General features: G+C 37.0%; 1 protein-coding gene across 1 annotated transcript in view; it reads right to left on the bottom strand.

Moving 5' to 3' along the window:
- The window catches only part of niban1a (niban apoptosis regulator 1a), a 114,064-nt gene extending 92,869 nt beyond the window's left edge, over nt 1-21,195 (bottom strand). Inside the window, exon 1 of the mRNA XM_039734937.1 lies at nt 20,912-21,195. Coding sequence (XP_039590871.1) covers nt 20,912-20,966 — 55 coding nt within the window. The 5' untranslated portion in view covers nt 20,967-21,195. The remainder of the gene's footprint in view (nt 1-20,911) is intronic.
- Between the last annotated feature and the right edge of the window lie 889 nt (nt 21,196-22,084).

Genomic DNA, 22,084 nt, shown 5'->3' with positions numbered 1-22,084 from the left:
CAATATCCATAGCAATAATGACTAGAATAACACTACAAAAACAGAACACAATGCTCACCTGAGGGCAATATATATAATGTTTCAAGTAGAGTAATATTGTCGGGTGACATTTTGCACAATGCAACAATATACCACACAAAGTTTACATGAATTTTCACTGATTAACTCTTTTAGGTATTCACTCTATAAGTGACATTCCTCCACACCATTTCCTTTTCCTTGGCAGCTGCTAATCTTCATGCACTGCTACCAGCACCTCTTGCTCTGTGGTGTGAACACCAAATAAAAAGCCAGTGCGCATTTTGAAGATTCCCCCAGAGAAGAAGCTCGTGTGTGTCTTATTCAACAGGTCATCACAGTATCATAGACTACGACCACCACTTCAAGATATACAACAACGTGCTGTATTGTGAGTTGAATTTTGCTAGGCTACACAAAAAGTGTTGCATTTGAGGAATTTCTGAAAGCTCACAAAATGTGTTTTTCTCGGTTTTTCTCTGTGTCTCTGGTAGAACCACAGGGTTAGCCATTCAGAGGTTGCTTCTCGGGTGCATGTGGACTATTTGCCACCATTTAGGTCAGCTCTAAATACTCTAACTATACTCTAAATACTGTTGTTCGCAGTAGAAAGGCACTGAATAATTATGAAGACAACCAGAACTTTTGTACTAAATCTTCCTGCACAAAAATGTTTGAAAATAAACCAATAACTATGTAACTGATCAGGAGAATATAGTACTATAAACAAAAAAAATCTATCAGTGCACTATATTAGAAGGAAACATCACCCTTACCATATATTACAAAATAGTATTTGTACATATTTAGCAAGTATAGTCATTGGCATAACCATATCACAAGCCATAAGAATGCTGAAAGAAAAGATTTTCCTAAGTCTATTCATGCTATCTTGCTATTTCACTCAAATTTTTTATTGTTTATTTATTATCCTATTTTCATGGTGATATCATTTCACATTCTCTTTTCGGTTGGTTGCTGTCATTTTAGGACAATCTTTGCATGACTATGGCCATATTTGTTTGGTCAATAAACCCAATGTCAATTGCTTGACATGGATTATGTGATGTAATGGATCATCATTTCCTTCTTATAAAAAAGCAGCACCCGGAAACTTCTGATATTCAAGTATTTGTTCCTTTAAGGTAAATTGAAACCTTCTTTGTTTTGGGGTTGTTCTTGGTTTTTTGTGCTCTAGTCCTGGTGTAACAATTAAGTTTTGCTCTTCTTGTTCTAAACATCTTGCAAGTCCAAATTTTCTATTCCTTAATGGTGCCCTCCATCTTCTGATTTTTTTCAATGCTCAAGAAGTATTTCTGAAAATCTTCATAAAACTCTTTTCAGAAATAATCGGTGAGACAGGATCTACAGTAGAAGTTGTTAATCACCATTTTGTGATGTCATTCAGTGTCCCCCAACTTGGTAATAAGTAAAAGCATAACAGCCACAGAATGTACGAGTAGTTACTGTTACATCAAAATATACACAAACTCCAGAGGTAACCTGCTGCATTAATTGCAGGTATTTACAGACTGCGCTTCTGCACTTGCACACTGTCAGCACTTTGTGCTCTGCATCTCACCCCTTGGAAAGAGCTGTGATGTAACCCTTGCTGCAGCTTCCTGATACAAACAAATACATCGGTGACTCCTGTGCTTTTTTCACAAGTCAAAACATCCAAGCCAACTCTTAGCAGCTGCAGTCACATTGAGTGCAACTCAAGCAACACATCTATAAAACTCCCCCAACTGCTGGAGGCTCACACCACTTCCTCCTGCTGCTGACTCACATCTCACTAATGCTCCCTGAATATGTACCTCCTATGTGAAACTTCCTCTGCTATTCCCCACAATTCTCTTTGCAGTCCCTGCTCAGTAAAATCGTCCTCCAAAGCTCCCTGCAATTTCTCTGTGAAACATCATGCATGACTTTCTCCCCAGCTCACTTGCCTCTCTTACTAAAACACTCTGCTCTTACACCTCACTGGAAGACTCCCCAAAGGTAGAAGGTCAGCAGAGTCATGTGCGAATGCAAGCAAATTATGTCTTTGTGATTGTACTGAATCAGTATCTTGTTAAATTATTCAGTCACCTTATGTATATCCATCTGCAGTGTTAGTTGGTTACTCTTGTTCTTTTTTTCACGCTGCAGTTTATTTCTGCTGTTTGGCACAATGACTCATCCACCCATCCATTTTCCAACCCGCTGAATCCAAACACAGGGTCACGGGGGTCTGCTGGAGCCAATCCCAGCCAACACGGGGCACAAGGCAGGAACCAATCCCAGGCAGGGTGCCAACACACCGCAGGACACACACAAACACACCAAGCACACACAAACGGGCCAATGTAGAATCGCCAATCCACCTAACCTGCATGTCTTTGGACTGTGGGAGGAAACCCACGCAGACACGGGGAGAACATGCAAACTCCACGCAGGGAGGACCTGGGAAGCGAACCCGGGTCTCCTAACTGCGAGGCAACAGAGCTACCACTGCGCCACCGTGCCGCCCTGACTATGTCCATTTTATGTGAATTTCCACTCGGGTATTATTAAAATACTATCCATTTATCTATCTGAAATTTCAATGTTTAATATCATAACCTGTCAGACTAATGTAATGTATTTTGAGCTCTATATGGACTGGATTTTGAGTAAGGAAGAAAACATAAACGCAATGACAGCCATACATAGAGCTCCAAGAGTTGACAAATAAAGCTTTGGGCTTGTAGAAAAAGTACACAACTGGTACAAACCCCACCAAACTGAGAGTTATCAGAGAGTAACGCACATTTAAAGAATTTAACAGCTCTCCTTTCCTTCCAGCTTGATTGACGGAGCTGCACCAATGCTCCAGAGAAACACATTGTTCCACACTCTGTAAAATGCTTTCTTTTCAACCCAAATGTCTGCCCTTTTTTTGAACTGTTGCCGGTAGCCCGTTGTGTATTGACGTCTGCCCATTTTGGTCACATCTCCGCTTGCTTCTAAGTGTGCTTGTTTTCTTTTTATCAGATCTAGATCTATTTTAAAAAAAATACGGCCTCCTGCCTTTGTCCAAGCTTTATGAATGGTACTGACTCAAATGCAGCAACACTTGACTGTTAGTAAAGCAAGGACATTACAGTTGAAAATCTACCCATGGTTCTCTTTAAGCTGAAAAGCAAAATTAGTAATTTTTTTAAAGGCAGCGGTTATATAGCAAATTTTGTACATTGTCACAAAGTTCTTTTCTAAAGAAGCAAGTGTTTTACTTTTGGAGCAAATTCCCCTTTTCAGATTTTGAAGATATGTATGGGACAGTTTTATATTATAAAGCAGCAAAGTTCCCCTCTAATAAATGACATAAGACAGATATGAAATCATTTATGAAATTCTTCACTAGGGTTCTCTTAATCTTTACATGCCTCGTCATTTTGTACTGAGCCAGTTGCCTCTATAACAATAACGATGGACTGCTCTGTGAGGAGCAAGGGAATACTTCATGTTGAGCAAGTCTTATGCAGGTAATTGTGAAATTCCATGCAATGTTACTTTCTCCGACATTAAAAACTGCATGTTTATACTAGTTGGTAAATTCTGAAAAAAGTTTCTCTCTCAGCGTATGATTATTGTATTGAATCCTACACCCCAAAATTTAATTTTTGGTGGAACTCACAAGAAATGGAAACTTCTATTGTTTACAGGCCTCCTAAGTTAGTACTGAGGTTTTCACAGAAATGAATTACAATTTCAGCAATGTATTCTCTTTCAAAAGAGACCAAAGGAAAGGTAAAGACAAAAGTCTCATTTTAAAATTTCTGATCAGCTCCCATTAACATTACCTCAACAAGAATTAATGCAGATTATGCATCCTTAAGTCTTTACCAGGATTGCTGCCAACAGCTTATATCTTTGTTACCTTTCTAAGGGTTACTTTCATGATTACTATGCACACTTCATCTCTCCACGTGTCTGCTCTAAACTCCACATCGGTGATGTTGTCAAGTGAATGGTTGTGACGGTAGCTCAATTTAGGAATAACCCATCTAATGGAATATTTCAGCAGTGCAATGAACATGTTGGTGGTCCTAAAACTGTGCAGTCCTTAATCACTCCCTAAACATAGTCTTACTGTGAACTACTTAAAATATGAGCCTTCTCCATGGCACATTAATGATGTTTGTAACTATACTACTCAGAATGACAAGCCATATTTTAGCAAACCAACTAAATATATATGAAAATAAAAATGGTGTACTTTGATTGGTTGTGTTCCAGGAGCTCTTGTAAGTTCTGGAACTTGTTCTTAGTCCAAATTATAACATAAAAAGGAGGGCAATTCATATTTTTTATACCCCCATTTTCTGGCTTTCCTCATATATTACCCTACAGCTGAAATAGGAAGTTGTGCATTGACCGGAGGGCACATTGACGGAGTGCTCTTTTTACACATATAGCCGTCTTTTTCCACCCCTTTTTAATCCAGCATTGCCTCTAATTGCTAACCAAATGCAATTCCAGAGACCTATACATATCATACTGTATTCTCACATGCTTTGACCCATTCATCTGTGTTTGTTCTACAGTTTCCTCCATTTCCTCTATTAGGGATTTCCCTTGTTATCAGAATTTTCATACTCTTGATTCCTTGTGTTTCCTCCTACAGCCCAAAGACATGCAGGTTAGGTGCATTGACGATTCTAAATTGTCCCTAGTGTGTGCTTGGTGTGTGGGTGGGTGTGTGTGTGCGCCTTGCGGTGAGCTGGCACCCTGCCCGGGGTTTGTTTCCTGCCTTGCGCCCTGTGTTGGCTAGGATTGGCTCCGGCAGACTCCCGTGACCCTGTAGTTAGGCTATAGCGGGTTGGATAATGGATGGATGGATTGATTCCTTCCTTTCGTTTACATCTCTGCTCATGATACCTTCATGTCCACTTTCTGTTGATTTTGACCATAACATTTCTCATCTTTGAATTACTAAAACTACAAAAGATTGATGCTGTTAGCTGTCATTAACCACACACACATCCAGGTTCTGACATCAAGCAGATTACCGGAGGTTCTTTTTTTTTATTATATTTTTATTCATTTTATTGCAATCCATACAAATCAATCAAGATTTTACAAAAAGAAAAATTGAGTTAACGACGAATCGATTACCGGAGGTTCAACTAAAGTGTGCTTTATAAGTGAGGGTCTTGTGCATATGGCAGTGGACACAATTTACATCACCTGTAGCATTACAATATCAGGCTATTTATTAATGATGATGTACAATCTATTAAAACAGTAAGATCAGATGACAACGTTCCATAAAATGATAGCAGAATGCATTATTATCCTAAAAACAAACAGAAGGAGACCGACAATGATACTTTATTGCATGTTGTTTTTCTTTTTTCAACCTGGAATAACACAATTACTTATTAAGGAAATAATCCCTTTACAATGAATCAGTTATTTATTTTACAAAATCTTTCTACTCCCTTAGGGAATGTCCACATTGCTGTACTTACACAATCGTTGGCCCCCGCCAGCTTTGTGCAGTCATAATATTGCTAAAGGCATGACTTCATCCCCATGTGAAGGAAATGCTTAGGAACGAGACTTGATTAGCCCCATGTGAATAATTTGAGGGGTAGTCTTTTCTGGCAATTTGTTACTAGTTGCTCTAATAATTCCCCTTGATATTTTCTACACAAATACAAGCCAAAAAGGTCAAACCTTTCACTGATGCTCTAAGACTTTGAGATGTTAATCATTACAAATAGCCAAGTTGTGATCCACACCAGGGAAAACAGCAATGGATAGACAGGATAGACAGTTAAAAAGAACATCCTCTTAGGAGTATTTTGAGAAACTACTAATGTGTGAAAAATTCTCCATATTCTGCAACAGAAACTTTAATCAGGGTTAAATTAAAAGGCAGCGACCGGCTTAGTGAGTTCACAACAAAATGCACATAACAGCAGCAACTAAGATGACTATACATTACAATACACAAAAATGACTACTCTTTTAGTGTGGCACACTGCAATCTTGTACACTGAACATATCAAAGATTCATTTGCACAGGCAATTATTTACAAGTTGGACTAAAACAGATTTGTCAAAAATCGAAATCTGGAAATGTCTAAAGGAAAAGGATCTAGGAGGAGAAACATTGTTGGGAAAAAAATGCCACAAGATCATACCGGGAAATCTTTAAATCAAAATGTCTAAACCAAAACACTAACCTAAATCATATCCCCAGTTCAGAATCAAGATGTTGAGAGCCTTGAGCACAAAAACAACACACACAAAACAAAGCACAGCACATGTTTTGAATGTATCCAAAAACGTGGACAACCAAGAACTGCGCAATGCTCACCTTCATACTGCTGAGGTAATAATGTCACATGTCCCACACTCTCGTACATCCGGCCTATCAAAAGCTTAGAAACAACAGTGTCTGAATATAGTGGTGCCCATTCAAAACCAAATGGCACTGTGGAAGAACATAATTCACTTTTAACATACATAAAAACTGAAATAAACGTGACCAATGGATTTCTTGATCTGTCAAACCCCCAAAAAGATGTTTAAAATGCTTTTAGAGACCAAGGAATGGCTTTAAGAAATTAAAAACAAAAGCCAGACCGTGATGGTTTAACTTCTAAAGAATGGTTCTAGTTTACTCTTCCAAGTTATTTGCAGCTTGTCTATTCTAAATGTATTCTCCTCACCTTTATCATTTTGCTTATATTAGAAATCACACATTTTACTGAAACTAAAAATTAACTTCTATAGGCTTTGCTGCCTGCAAATTCTGACGTCAGATAATTTCATAAAGGGTAATTACGTAATGGCTGTGGTCAAACACTTGGCTGATGAAGTAAGTTGCTTCCCCATTTCTGCCTTGTCTTTCGGTTTGTCCATTAAGTTTTATTAAAAATGTATTCTTGTTTTCACAGCACTTAACAGAGTGGCTTTTACTTAGTCTCAAGTGTTTGGTGAAATAATGGTTATTGTCTTAATCACACTGTAATTTGTCCTACTTGTGTGCTCCCCAGGCATTTGCTATGAGCAGTCTCAACATTCTGGACACACACCAGAACATTCAGCAGAAGTGGTGTCACCGAGTTTCATAAACCTTTTCAAAGAGATGAACTGATCAGTCAGTCAGTCACTGAATGCAAACCCCGTTTTCAATTCTCTGATTTTATATTAAAAAAAGTAAGCCAGATAAATATAGCTTTGAAAAACAGGCATGATAATTTGAGTGTGCAATAATAAGATAACAGAAAGTCTGCCTTCTAGTAGTAGCACAGTAAATGATTTAAAGCAAAAAAATAAATCTTTTTAATTTCATGTATCTGTTTTATATATTTCTGAGCAATCTCTGGATTTTACTTCTTTATATACTTTACTTAAAATGCTAAAAGCACCGAATTCAAAACATTCCATGCCTGGGCTTTACACTGGATTGGTGACAGGGTTGGTATAGAAAAGCGGAGTAGATGGTTTTAGACTTAATTATACAAATTAGAAATACAAGTTAAAACTACTTTCTCTAAGCTCTTAATAATATAAACCTTCATCTTACTGTACCATTATCTTTTAACAAAGGCACTTGCTTGTACATGAGTTGACTGGATATAATTAAAAGCTTACAAACAAATCTGAGTGACAACAGCCCAGTTTTAGATATCATGGATCATTACAGCATATATAATTGAAATAAATTAAACACCACTTCTTTTAAAGAAGAAATGATTATTGTGACATTAAATTATTCAGTCAGGTCTTTTAAGATCTTCAAAGCAAAACTTGCATAAACATTATATCAGTCAATAACTGGAAGGAGATATGAGAACAGAAACCATTGTTAATAATGAAAACATGAATAAAACATTTTCCAAAATATTATCAACAACCAAGCAGATAAAAGCATAGAAGCGCCATTCTCTCTTGCTAACTACAAAGTGCATACTGTCTCTAGCAAATGATTTCTTAACAGTTAAAGCCCCCAAGACTGTAACTTTTATGCCTTATGCTTTCTACTAACAATGTGAAGCATACTCACAGTATTACACTAAGTTGTATATCTTGTAACATTACATACTCAGACCCAAGGCAGTGTGCCATGCTGGAAACAGGCCTGGACAAGGCACCAGTTGACCACAAGACTCACACATGCACACGTATATAAGGTTAATCACCAATAAACCTGCATGTGTTAGGGGATGTGTCCGGTAAATCAGAGCACCCAGAGTACATAAGAAATAAGTCTGCTTGAGGCTGCCTACCCTGCCAGTTCTGGGTGAGTTAGGACAGACAACACAATGCCAGTTATGAGAGGTATGGCATTGTTTAGGAGAGCCTCTACATATCCACCGTAGGATGAAGAAGCCAAAACCCTGCTACAGAGCTACTCAAAGCCATAGCTAATGCAGAGAAAATGCTGGACTAATATTGTTTGCCAACTCTGTTCCCTCAGCTATAGTGTATAGGTCAGCATCTATATAACAAGTCGCATATAGGAACATTTTACGAATGATGATCATTATCACATTGTTCCTGCCTGAGTGAACCCCTTTAATGAATGGACTCCCATCCAAATTTCAACCTGTCTCATTGCCACCACATTAGGTCCTGTAAGATCTTTTATTGGATTGCACAGAATTGGAAACTTAAATGACAATTTTAATGAAAATATTCACTCTGAGCAAAGCCTCAGGGCAGTGTTTACTTTCAGGGGACAGACACTTTTATCCAGTTAAAAAAAAAAAGATATTTATTGAAATAAAAATATGAACACAAATTTACAAGTCACTTACAAATTCACCCAGATGATAAATACCTGCAAAAACAAATTACTGGGAGCATCTGTAGGGATGTTTGCATTTCTACTCAAATGTAAAGCTCTAAAGTGACCGAGATGCTCGTTATGTAAAGTTCATGTTAGTAAAGATGTTCCTCACATTTTAATGATCTTATTTCTTTAACTGTTTTATTTTCCAGTTATCTGTTACATTTCCAAGTAAAGACAGATGGCTTTAAAAAATAATAAAAATCACAGAAACCTTTTTGTTGATAGCAATCATTTCAGCAGTGGTCAACTTGCTTTTTAAATGTACACACACATTTGCAAAATACAGAATCTGTTGTGACAGGAAATGCCAAATACAGTTAAAATATCTACATTTCCAGCATGTATTTTGCAATACTTCTATTACTCTTATGAAATTACTCTTACTCATAATTGGTCTACTTCAGGTTATAGTTTCTCTATTTTCTTCTTCTTTCTGCATCTAGCAGGCACTGTATGAAGTTTCACTTCTTTCATGACTTTCGAATGGAATTTGTCACTTTAAATACAACTATATTTTATACATGCATTTTACTTCCAAAATGTTTTTCCATTCTTGTCAAATTTTCAATTTTATTTTGAATATATTGTATATATATATAAGTGGACGACACAGTAGTTGTTTTACCTTCTCTAGTCTTGCCTTCAAATTCCACACTGGTACAGTCTTTACAAGTTTACACATTCTCTCTTAACTGTAGTGTTTTTTTCAGGGCACTCCAGTTTTCCTCTAAAACTCCAAAGTTGTGCAGTTAGGTTAACTGCATGGTGACCATTTTTCTACAGGTATGAGTGAGTGTGTCTGCCACTGCCTAGGATAGACTCTGGCCTACTACAACCCTTTATTGGACTATAATGAAAGCATAGACAGGAAGCTTCTAACGATCTTTGAAGAATTATGAATATCCACAAAGTGAAATAGTGGATGCCATTATACAGTAGTTCTAAGTGACAGGGATAGCTTTGGCACAATGAATGGCTACTCCATCCCATATCTTTTTAGGGTGCATGAAGCTGCTACAAAAGCAGTGAGATGGGTCAGTGTAGCAGATGCCAGGCAAAATAAGGGAGTGCAGGCCAGTCATGAGATTGAATGTCATTTTTCATTCAATCTTGTCCTTAACATTTATATTAATGGAATGTCTTTTCGAGTAAAGATCGCAAATTCCTAGTTGTAACATCCCTTTTAAATTTCATTTCCACTTTGGAGTATTTCTGATTTCTTCACAGATCCAGCTAATGGTGGAGCATTTCCTCCTGACTCAAATGATACAAGCAAGTGCCATGAGATGGTCTACATAAATTGGGTGCCAAAGTTTAAAAGGATTTCTCCTCACTCTTAAACAAAATGTTTATTACTATTTGTGCAAATAAACAAACTCCAGAATCCATAATAGGGTTCAAAACATTTAACACATAATCAGAACACATACCTGGTATTTCAGCTCACCCAGACATAGCAATGTCATTGGATTTCAAGTACACTTCTTCACCCATAATCTCTTGTTATCTACATGTGCAGTACTTTCAATTTTCATTACGGTAAAGTGGTTGGTGCTCTTTAAAAAACAGCGTTGTGTGCATTAACACAAAACCACATTGTAGTTTTACAGACATTTTATATGGACAATTAAAATAGGAAAATAATATACAACTCTGATCGGGTTATGAATATACAAAATTTTCAGTAGAATACCCCACTTCAAAGAGAAGCTTTAATCTCGATTAGTGCAACCTAACATCCTGGACTGCCAAAAGATTATAATGTTTGGTGCAACAAACAAGGTGAACTGTATAACAAATAACTTGCTAATTATCTGGAAGATTCACATTTTTATCCCAAAAATGTGTTTTATATAATAGATTTACTTATTCTCAAATGTTAGTCATTGTATGTGCCCATTTTGCAAAGTACCTTATGTTTATCTATAGTCCAAAACAATAATACATTTAGTCACTCTCATTAATTCTTTAATTCATTAGGTTTTTTTATTCAAACATGTTTATTCAAATACTGTACAGGTTCACATGGCAGAAAAATACATGCCATCCATTTCCTAGAACTATTTATTGTAGTTCACATTGACAATGGCCATTTCCCACTAGTACTGAATCCTGGGTAGGAGCCACTCATAGAAAGGGTGCCAGCCCACACTCATTGGCACAACCACACTCTCTCATACCATTTCTATTTAGAACTGCTAATTAACCTAACATATACATCTTTGGGATATAAGAGAAAAACCAAAGTACCCTGAGAAAAGTTAATGCAAACACAGGAATAACATGCAAATTCCACAACGAGTAACCAGGCTGAGGTTCAAGCCCAGCCTCTTGACGCTGTAAGATGACATGCCACTTCCGATTATTAAAAAGATAACCATTTCTTATTGAAAGAATGAAAGGTTAATAATATTTATTAGAACAATACTGTACCCAAAAATTACATTTTTGAAATATTACTTATCCCATGTGGTTTGCAATGATAGCCAATAAAATTGGTAATTTCAGAACAAAGATGACAAGCCACATTGTGCCACAGCAGATACTGTCAAAACATCCATTTAGAAATTTTACATTACTCGTGTCGCATTAACCATATATCAAGTGATCCAGTTATATGCTCAACAAGAGGCAAAATACATGCATTTTTTTGCTAAAATACTGTTAAATAAATAACTTCCAGAAAATCAGAGCCATTCACGCATGGGAAACATGTCCACATGGGATTGAGCTTTTGAAATGAAGACAGGCTTTTTGACCAATGAATGAGATGAAGAGGCAGATCTTCAGTTCAAAAGCTCATTCACATGTGAGCATAATTCCTCTCTTGGCCATCACTACAAACTACGTTGAGTAAGTAACATAATTAAATAAAATATTAGTTTTGGGTGGATATTGCTTTAAGGCCAGAAACAGATACAAGAATAATTTTTAAGTGGGTGTCATATTGGCAAAAATAGAAGAATTTAAATAGTGATCATGGATGACAAATTTATTAAAGAAGCACAGTGGGTAGCCATTTTACTGATCCTGTGTCTGCAGGTGTATTCTTGTACTAAGACTTTGTCTGTGTGATGTTTTCCTCCAGCTTTTCCAGTTTTTTTCCCCAACATCCCCAAAGACATGAGAGTTATGTTCACTGAAAATTGGAATCATGAGGGCAGGTTTATGTCAGTGGCCACCTAAGACAGTGGCATCCTGCTAAGAGTTCTCTTCCTGTCTGGCATCTAGTTCTGCAAGAATGGACTGCATCCCACCATGACCCAGAATTGGATTAAGTCCATATAATAGGTTTATTTAACATGTAATGCGCAAAGATCAAACTATTTGAACAGAGCATAAGGTGACAGCTGGTGGTTCTCTTCTTTTAACCCTTGAATAACTTTTTCACACTACATAATGTAAAATGGGCAGTCTTTTGACTTTGGACATCCTAGAGGATCATTTTCTCCCCATCTTGACAGCTTTTTCTCATCTCACCATAGCATTGGATGCTGACTTATACCAATATAACAGAAACTTAAAAAATGTGTTTGAGTAATTGTAATTTAAATTATGCCCAGTTGGGACTGGGTGGTCTCATGGCCTCAGAACCCCTGCAGATTTGTTTGGTTTTTTTTTTCTCTATCCCGCTGGAGTTTTTTTTGTTTTGTTTTGTTTTTTCTGTCCTCCTGGCCATCAGACTTTACTTTATTCTTTGTTACTTCTTTGTTACTTACTATTGCCTAATCTATTTTTATATTTTTCTTTCTTCAGCTTGTACAGCACTTTAAGCTACGTCATTTATATGAAAACAAGCTATAGAAATAGATTGTTGTTGTTACGCTTAATTCCATTAGGGGCTCTTCAATTTATATATTTTTAAAACCTGTTATTTAAATTGCCAATTTATGTATTTATTACCTTCTAACTCTTTCTTTTACTTCTTGTAAAACACTATTGTATGAAATTTGCTATATAAATAAATGTTAGCGTTGTCACATAAAGATTGTAAAAAGACACATTTACATTTACAATCACTTCACAAACATCAATTACACAAACTTTAGGACAGAGTTAGAGCTCTGTCCGGGGCCCAAAGATGCCTTTTGAAGGACTTAAAGCTTCTGCTTTTAAACACCTGTAAAGCAGTTAGTTGCACTGCCTCAGACTGTACATCCAGTGATCTGGGTTTGACTTTCAGCCCTACTTACTGTCTGCAAGCAATCTCTGTGTCCAAGAGGGTTTTCTCTGGATCTTGCAGTCTCTCCCTTAATCTAAAAGACGAGCATATCAAGTTAAATGGTTGAAAGTAAGTGAGTGAGTGAGTTGTGAGTGCGGCTTGTGATTGGCTAGCACACCATCCAGCTAGGATAGATTACAGCACGGTGTGACCCTGTACCAAAAAAAAATTGTGGTTTGGTGAAAAAGATTCTAGAGAAATATGCAACCTGAATGTATAACTTCACTGGTTAAGCTAAGTATTGCATGATCAGGAAACATAAGGATAACAAGTGTCAGGGTCTTGTAAAATTAGAACTGTTTTGTTGCTGCAAAAGTGCTTTGATTTTAATAGAAAGGCAAAGCGTTTTCATTTGCAAAGGATATACATTATTCTTATAACTTAAGAAACATCACTGGTAAGCACGGCTATTGTTTATCCTTATCATCTACTTCACCTTAAAGAAGGTAGAATTATGCCTAGTGCTTATACTAAACAAACAGGTTTGAAACGTCTTTATTCTTGACACTTGGGTGGGATTTGCCAGGCGCACTACAATACAATATTGTCATAATACTTTGTGGTACTAATGCAGTTGTATGCGAGTATGGAGACTTTATTGTGGGATATACTTTACTGAATTAAAACATGAAACTGCATTCTTATGGGCACAAATGTGTCAATCAGTTTCATCAAATAAAGTAAAAAAAAAAAAAATGAATGAATGAATGCCACAGAAACCCAGTTCAGACTCCACAGTTAACAGAAAACTCATTTGAGATGCAAGACTGACAGACATATCAGGCCTAATAAAACCAACAGCATAGCTCAACTCTTCCTTTTGTGTAAACGTCAAACATGAACAGTGTTTGTTCAAAGTACTCTACATTGGGAAATTTGGATAAATCAGTCTAGTAAAAGTTCTCAATTATTTCAGCAACTTACATAATGTAAGGAAAAAATTACAGCAAATCTACATTTACTTTTTTTTTTCATAAACAAAGAAAAAATTGCTGCAATTGGATGTAAGGTTATGAACTAAAAATTGTAAAAAAAAAATTAAACATTTGGGCTTGTTAGAAAGCTTGCTTAAGAAAAGGGCAAGGCAACATGTTGAAAATGTCCATCCCACTATATCTTAACTACAGGGTCACGTGGGTCTGCTGGAGCCAATCCCAGCCAACACAGGGCACAAGGTAGGAAACAAACCCCGGGCAGGGCGCCAGCCCACCACAGGGCACACACACACACTGGGAACAATTTAGGATCACCACTGCACCTAACCTGCATGTCTTTGGACTGTGGGAGGAAACCGGAGTACCTGAAGGAAACCCATGCAGACACGGGGAGAACATGCAAAGTCCACACAGGGAGGACCTTGGAAGCGAACCCAGGTCTCCTAACTGCGAGGCAGCAGTGCTACCACTGCACCACCATGCCGCCCTCTTGAAAATGTTATAACGTTAAATCCAATTTAAAAAATACACCCGTTATCGGTGTATTGCTAAGACATCATAACAAAAAGTATTTTACTGCTGTACTGTATCAACCCTTTCCTGTTTATTAAAGCATATATCCAATCATGTCTATAAAATAGTAAAAGACAAAGAAGATAGTTTTGATGATTGGAGTCTGGGAAGGTAGGAACAGTGCTTCACTAATGGATATTATAAGTGAACTAAAAGAAAGATGAGAAGGTTCACTGAGAGTTCCTAGAATTCTACCTTTTGTGTATAGAAACCAAACACATAGATAGGGAAGGGCCCTCACTGTGTATGGGTAGGCACAGATGGCTAAAGATATAGATTTATTCATCTTTATATATACAGTATTTACTTTCGCTTACATATTATGTGAGTACAGTATTTACCGCAAGCTCTATCTTTGCTGTTAGTTTTTACTGCAGCCAAATAGCATTCAGTAGCTTCTCTGAGTCTTTGAAGGAAACTTTTGCATAATTCAATTACTTCTTTACTTAATGTTACACATAAAGAGCTCCACGAGATAACTGGGACCCCACTGCCTGTCAGGGCAAATGGTGGCTTCCTCTAAAATATCACAGCAAATGTATATCTATTTTCAGATCACAGTGCTTGATTTACTTTTCTCACTTTTAAGCATTTTTTCCAAAGGTCAAATATTAATTCCGTATCTCTGACACAGATGTCTGCTTGTCAGAAATGTGTTGTTATAAAGAAATCTTTTAGAAAGCAATAGTTGAGCACAGATTGAATAGACTAAAAACAAACCAGCAATCTTCGCAATTAATTTTAACAATTAGCACGTTTTACTAACCTTACCATCACATGACTCTTTATAAAGCAAAAAAGTACAATTTAATAAAATATGATGCAATACAAGGTCACACAATACTGTACATGATAAACCGTAACAGTAACAGTTCCCCAACATGTGGTGTTATTAGCTACAAGGCCAAAATAAATCAGTCATACTAAACAAGGGGTTAATCTACAGAGAATACTGACTGCAGCTAAAAAATGCAGCCCCCTAGGACTAAGTTTGTCAGCAACACATCTTGAAAATAAAACATTTTTTCTTGGCTTTTTAGATGCTTGAAGTTTTAATGGGTGTTGCAGACAGATGATATCCCTGAAATATTTTCAAATGCCAAACTCTGAATGCTCCATTCTTCTTATTCTTCTTTTTTTGGCTGCTCCCGTTAGCGGTCGCCACAGCGGATCATCTTCTTCCATATCTTCTTGTCCTCTGCTTCTTGCTCTGTCACACTCATCACCTGCATGTCCTCTCACACCACATCCATAAACCTTCTCTTAGGCCTTCCTCTTTTTCTCTTGCCTGGCAGCTCTATCCTTAGCATCCTTCTCCCAATATACTCAGCATCTTTCCTCTGCACATATCCAAACCAATGCAACCTCGCCTCTCTGACTTTGTCTCCCAATCGTTCGTTTCTCACTATATGGAATACTCATTGATTATTTTTTTGCATCAAACTCTTCCATAACAGGGTCGTTGCACATGTCAGTGGAGGACAGTAGCCAGCTATGGGCAGTAAGCCAGGCTATGGCAAACCACTCTCATGTGCACACACATACACACACAATGTCATTCACCCCTGCCAATTTACAACAATCACTTAGACTAACATACACATGTGTGGGATATGGAATGAATCCAGTTTGTCTTTTGGGAAAACATCTAAACTATGCAAGTACAGTGGCATAGCTGGGAGTTGTCCCAAGGTTACTGTGGCTAGGAGGCACAAGACAGAACCCTTGGCCACCTTTTGGGAAGATTTATTTGACATTATCAGGGCCTTACTGCATACAAGAGCTCAATGAGATAACTGGAACCCCATCAAGGTTGATATTGTCCTTGTGCCCAGTGCTAACAGGACAAGGTCTGGTTTCCTGCAGGCTTAAAAATGGAATAAGTACAGGTCTGGCCCTTCCAAATAGACAAACTAGGCAACACAGCACCTCTTGCATGAGGAAAACAGCAGTCAAAACGTACTATTTTAAGCTATTATACAAACAATAAGAAACTTTATGGCAAATTATGTCACCCTACTAAGCTCCCACCATTCATAACAAATGGCTGAGAAAGATGTCAGACCCAGTTCAGGCTGCCCACATCGTTGCAGAGCCAAACCCGTCCAATACAACAGCTAATTAATCTTTAAAGCTGAAGAGACATAGTGTCACAATATTTACTCACCATGTGTTATTGCATATTGAATATGATGTTGCTAATTCAAAGACCTGTGCCAGCCCTGATTAAGCGGATTCAATAAACAGAAGAACTATTTAATATAATGATGTCAGAATTTCTGTATCTTCCAGGTAGAGGACAAAATTAATTTATCATTTTCTATAAGAAAAATTGTATTTTGCTTTGCGCTTTCTATTAAAAACTTTAACACATGAAGTGAGGTGAAAGTCTGGTTTGGACACTGTCTTCACATATTAATAGCATCTGAACACAAGTTTATTAACATTATTTAGTTAATATTGCTGAAGTTATAAATATGGTAACCTAAACTATTAAAAATGAATATAACTTTATCATATTTATTTATATTCAATAGGTATTTAAAATATATATTATTTAGTACATAAAAAGGCTACCAATTAATATTCAGGAAGAAGGTGCAACTTGCCTTTCCCTCAGCTTGTGCATGGCACACTAAATTTACTTTCATGTTTGTTCTTTCCAAACCTAAACAAACAAAGTAGGTTCATCATTTTCTTCTCTCTGACTTTAGGTGATGTAGACCACCTGGATGCAGAAAACCGCTGCATGTAAACGCTGCCCTGTCATGTGAACAGACAAAGGGAATTAAAGAAACACTGAAGAGTCAGCACCATGTAGAATGGCTCTGCCATGAATCACATGCATACATAGGAAATTAGAAGCTCACTGTGTATTTTGACAAGAATGTGTGACTAAGAATTTTGCACATTAGCATTACAGTGTGATAATTGGAATCAAGTTTGCTTCCTGGAAACAGAAAAAAACAACCTGAGAGAGATGCATATGGGAACATAACATAATGCAGTCAAACTAGTTTAACACAATTCAGGGCCATAGCTATCCGAATTTATTATATTTTTCACATATATAAACTTTTAAGTGTTAGTTTAACACTTTTGATGTAAGAGGACCTGCTATTCAGTCACAATACTGTCTATTGTTTACAAACTTTTAAATAATACAAATTTATACAATTATAATAAGATGTTGAGTGTACATTGATGCAATTTCCATCCACTTTCTAACTCTTTGGTAGCTCAGTTCAGCAGATAGCTAATTCCATGTATCCAGTGCTGCCAGGATAGGGAAAAATTTGCTCGGGAATGGGCACACTCATTCATATCAGGCAAGATTTTAGCAGCCTGTCTACTTAAAAGTCACAGCTCAATGAGACGGTAAGAAAAACAGGATTACCTGGCAAACAACCCAAATAGACATACAGTAGAGAATAGTTGCAAACTGCACACAGGTAGTGTCCAGGCTTGGGTTCAAACTGCAAGGCAGTGGCCTCATGCCACTTATTAATATTAGACTAGCAAAAATAGATGACACCAAACGCTACTATTCTAATTGTGTTTTTACTTGCTCTTTGCAACAAAGATTCTTATTTCTATTAACTTAACCATCCTAATACCTGGTAGCCCACATTTTTAACCATGCAGTATTTCTTCTGTTCAAGCTGATAATACTAACAAGAACTTCACAACAATAACACTACATTCATTCATTGCACTTTGGGAGTGACACCACGTCATCCTGTTCCTTTCTCCTTCCAATTAATAGGAGGTTATGGCACAAAGCTTTATTTTAACTAGACTCAGCTGTTCCAGTTCCCCTAATTGCGTGAGGCTTACTTTAAAAAAAAAGTAACTTGAATTTTAAATAATAACCAACTACAGCGTCAAAGTTCAATTCCAAAAATACTTTGGCAAAATAGTTAGCACTGCTTCTGCACAGCTCCAGAAACCTGGGTTGGATTAGCAGCCTTTTCATTCTATATGTAAAGTTTGCATGATTTCCAACTGTCCATGATATTTTTCTACAAATGAGCCAATTTCATTACACACACCAAGAATGCGGGCGTCTATTCCATCATAAACTGGGCTCCTGTGCCCGAGTGTGCCCTCTGATAGACTGGTGCCCCACTACAGAGTTGATTCCTGCCTTGCACATCATAGAATGAGCACATTGAGAAAAGAGATTTTCCAGTATAAATATCTTGTGACAACTGTTACTTGGCCACTAAAGAAACATCAGGTCTACCATAATTTAGAATACAGAGTCACTTTCCACATTTCATTCTTAGATTTCACTCAGTCATTTCTTAAGATCTGTTCATCTCATTTTTACCTGGCTGAATCTTCTCCAGTTCCTATTCTGTATATCTGAAACATAACCTTTAATCCACATGTTTATCTGGCTTTTTTTATTTGTCTTTTTCACTTTGTCATTCATTTGTTCATGTTCCGGTCAAGGTTTTAGGGCACTAGAAGCAATCAAAAAAGAAGCAAAGATGGAACCCTAATCCATCACAGGGCACACACTCACACTCACAGTATCAGACTAATCCACTTTAAAATGCATGGGATGTTTGTAGATCTCAAGGAACAAAAGGTGACACAAGATTCTTCTTTAGATGTAGAGAAACCCATGTAGTGGTTATGCAAACATTAGCTACAATGCAGCAAACACATTTTTAAGATGTAAATAAAACACAAGCACAGACAGACACATACAGAGTGTGAAATTCTGAAGGATTAGGTGGCCACCTGTTTGAAGTCTTATTAGAAAACAAAGAGCATACATTAAGCAACTCACTTTTAAAATGTTAGTAATTACATTTTGATTACAAGAAAGTGAAAATTGGTGGCATTATTTACAGACTATAGTTTATTTTTGACAGAGGAGCATGAGTCAACATCCTATGGATTACTTTAACATCAGATGGAAAAGACATTCATCTTTATATGACACCATTTTATCAATGATCACAGGAAAGTAAAATAAGTATTCCAATACATATGCAAATTTTCCTAAAAAGTGTTAAGTGTTATCTTATACCAGAGCCAGGTCGATGTTGACAGCATCCTGCTGTGTATGTATAGGAAGAAAATGTACAGCACATGAATAATGTAATTTAGTTATAAAAAAAATGTGCACGTGTTCATGACGTATTTACTTCCTATTACTGGACTTCTTGGGCTATTATTTATTTATTTTTTTATTTCCTTAAAGTTTGTGTGTGAGATTGCGTTTGCGGTGTGTGAAGTATGGGGTGTGCGCTAAAAACAAATTCATGACTTAACTGACCACGGAAGTTTTTTTGGACAAATATTTCTATAACCATTTAGAATAATAATATTTTAAATTAGATATCATGCACTTAATCGGGACACTTAACTAGTTAAACGAACCGCTAACTGGAACAACATGCGATAAACTTTCAAAATTTAATGGACAGAATAATAGCAATTTTAAGTAACAGCTGTACTGTCTTTGTTGTGGCGCATTTGTCTTTCATTTGTTTGTTTGTTTGGTTTTTTTTTTTGTACAGGAAGCTAGTCTATTCTTGTTATTTTTGCACATAAGTTATATTAATAAAGGTTTACAGAGTCATTGTCGCGTCATGTACAATGCTAATATTATTCATTTTTTGTCTTATTCAGATCTTCCATTTATACTGGAATCTATACAATTAACTTTATAGGAAATAACATCTCTGTAAACTTATACTTGCAGAACTAGAAATGAAAAAAAATGAGAAGCGACTCTGGTTATTTAATAAGCACTTTATTGATCTATGGAATTCTTCAGGCTATTCATTTCAGTTCAGATAACTGGTGGCTCCTATTCTACGCCACTGTCTGCGCAAATGTGAATAAGGAGTAAATGTCTCCCGCGTCGGCTTCAGGCGCCTCACATGTCTTTAAAGGCTGCTAGCCAGATGCTCAGAAGTTCCAGAGACTCTGTCATTGCTTCCTGTGCCAAAGCGTTTAATTCTAAGTCCTATACCACGGAAAACTAACATCATTTACAATGCACAAACCCACCCATCCCTACAAAAAAAAAAACTGAAATTCAAACTGATATTGTTCTTACATTACACGAATATTTTAAGACAAAGAAAAACAGAATGTGGATCCACGTATTCTGGTTGGTAGTTATGAATCATTAAAGATCAGTTTACATTAATCCATACATTGACTCACTCTCTCTATGAAACTACTTGGACCGATTGTATAAATTATAACCCTCATTAAATGAGTGCTGTAGGCGTGTCCTGGCACAAATCATCTAACGTTCAGGAACAAAACTAAACCGCATGGTGATACAACTTACTTACGCACCTCGAATATAATTGCATTTGTTTTCATCCAATAGGCTGGAAGTGGATCCTCCCATTGTATACTTCTCTTCAGCACCGTTATTTTTTGATCCGTAATGAGTAGGTCTTCCAGGTAGGCTATTCTCTTGGCGTTTTTCTAAATGGCGAGAAACACCGTCCGGGAGCCTCCTCTGATGAAACTGTCACAGCAAAAATGACGAGAGGCTGAGAGAGCGAAAGAGAGACAGCGAGAGGAGAGAGAGAGAGAGAGAGTGTGTGTGTGGTGTGTGTCGAGGGAGAGGGAGCTCCCTATCTCTGAAGAGCATTGTAAACTTCCTCAACTCGCCAGCACCGCCTTCTAGTCTGTAGTGCTCGCTCTATTATAAATCCGCCCTGCTAATGCTGTTGGCGAGAATTAATCAGTGCTGTCTCAGGCTAGACAGAGGCTGCATATTTTGTGAAAAAAAATTCCAAAGAAAAACTACTGCCTACCAATTAATCAGTGATAGAAATCTTGATGAAAAACAATAGGGGGCTACAGTTAAGATGCGTGCAAAAGTGAAATAGAGTACAGTACCTGTGTAACTGGTACCGTAACACTCGCAAAAAATGAACTTATAAACACACATACAGTGTCTGGATCCAAATTCTAACCAAGAACTGGAGAAAAAGAATTGCGCTCTTTATGTAAATACAGGCGGACCAGACATTAACTCATCTCTCCAATTTCGGCGCCTACACTCTTAGAAATAGTGTTTCTTTAATGGCACATTTACTGGGTGGTGGGGTTCCTCGTTGAACCAGTTTTACATTCTAGGAAGGGTTCTTTCTATATGAAATTAAGTATGGGCTTTGGAAAAGTTCCTAAGGAGGATAAAAAAAAATAAATCTTTAATATCTAGTAGGTCATAGCAGAACAGAATAAAGAAAACAGAACTTAGCCCGAGTTTTTGTATGCTGCAATGTTGAGGTTGGGAGCATGCGCTGATAGGGCAAGAATCCTTTTAAAATCAGGAACCTGTTGGTATTTCACGAATATGTTACCATCTGTTTATAGTGACTTATGAAGCCTTTTACCGATCGATTAAACCTTTGTGTGGTTGGTTATTTTAGAAACTAAAAATGATTTCCCTGTGGCATCGACATAAGTAATCCCTCTAGCACCTTTATTTTTAAGAATGTATAGAGATAGACT

Source organism: Polypterus senegalus, chromosome 14 (assembly GCF_016835505.1).
Source record: "Polypterus senegalus isolate Bchr_013 chromosome 14, ASM1683550v1, whole genome shotgun sequence".
NCBI classification, from domain to species: Eukaryota; Metazoa; Chordata; class Cladistia; order Polypteriformes; family Polypteridae; genus Polypterus; species Polypterus senegalus.
This window is presented reverse-complemented; position numbering and strand designations above follow the sequence as displayed.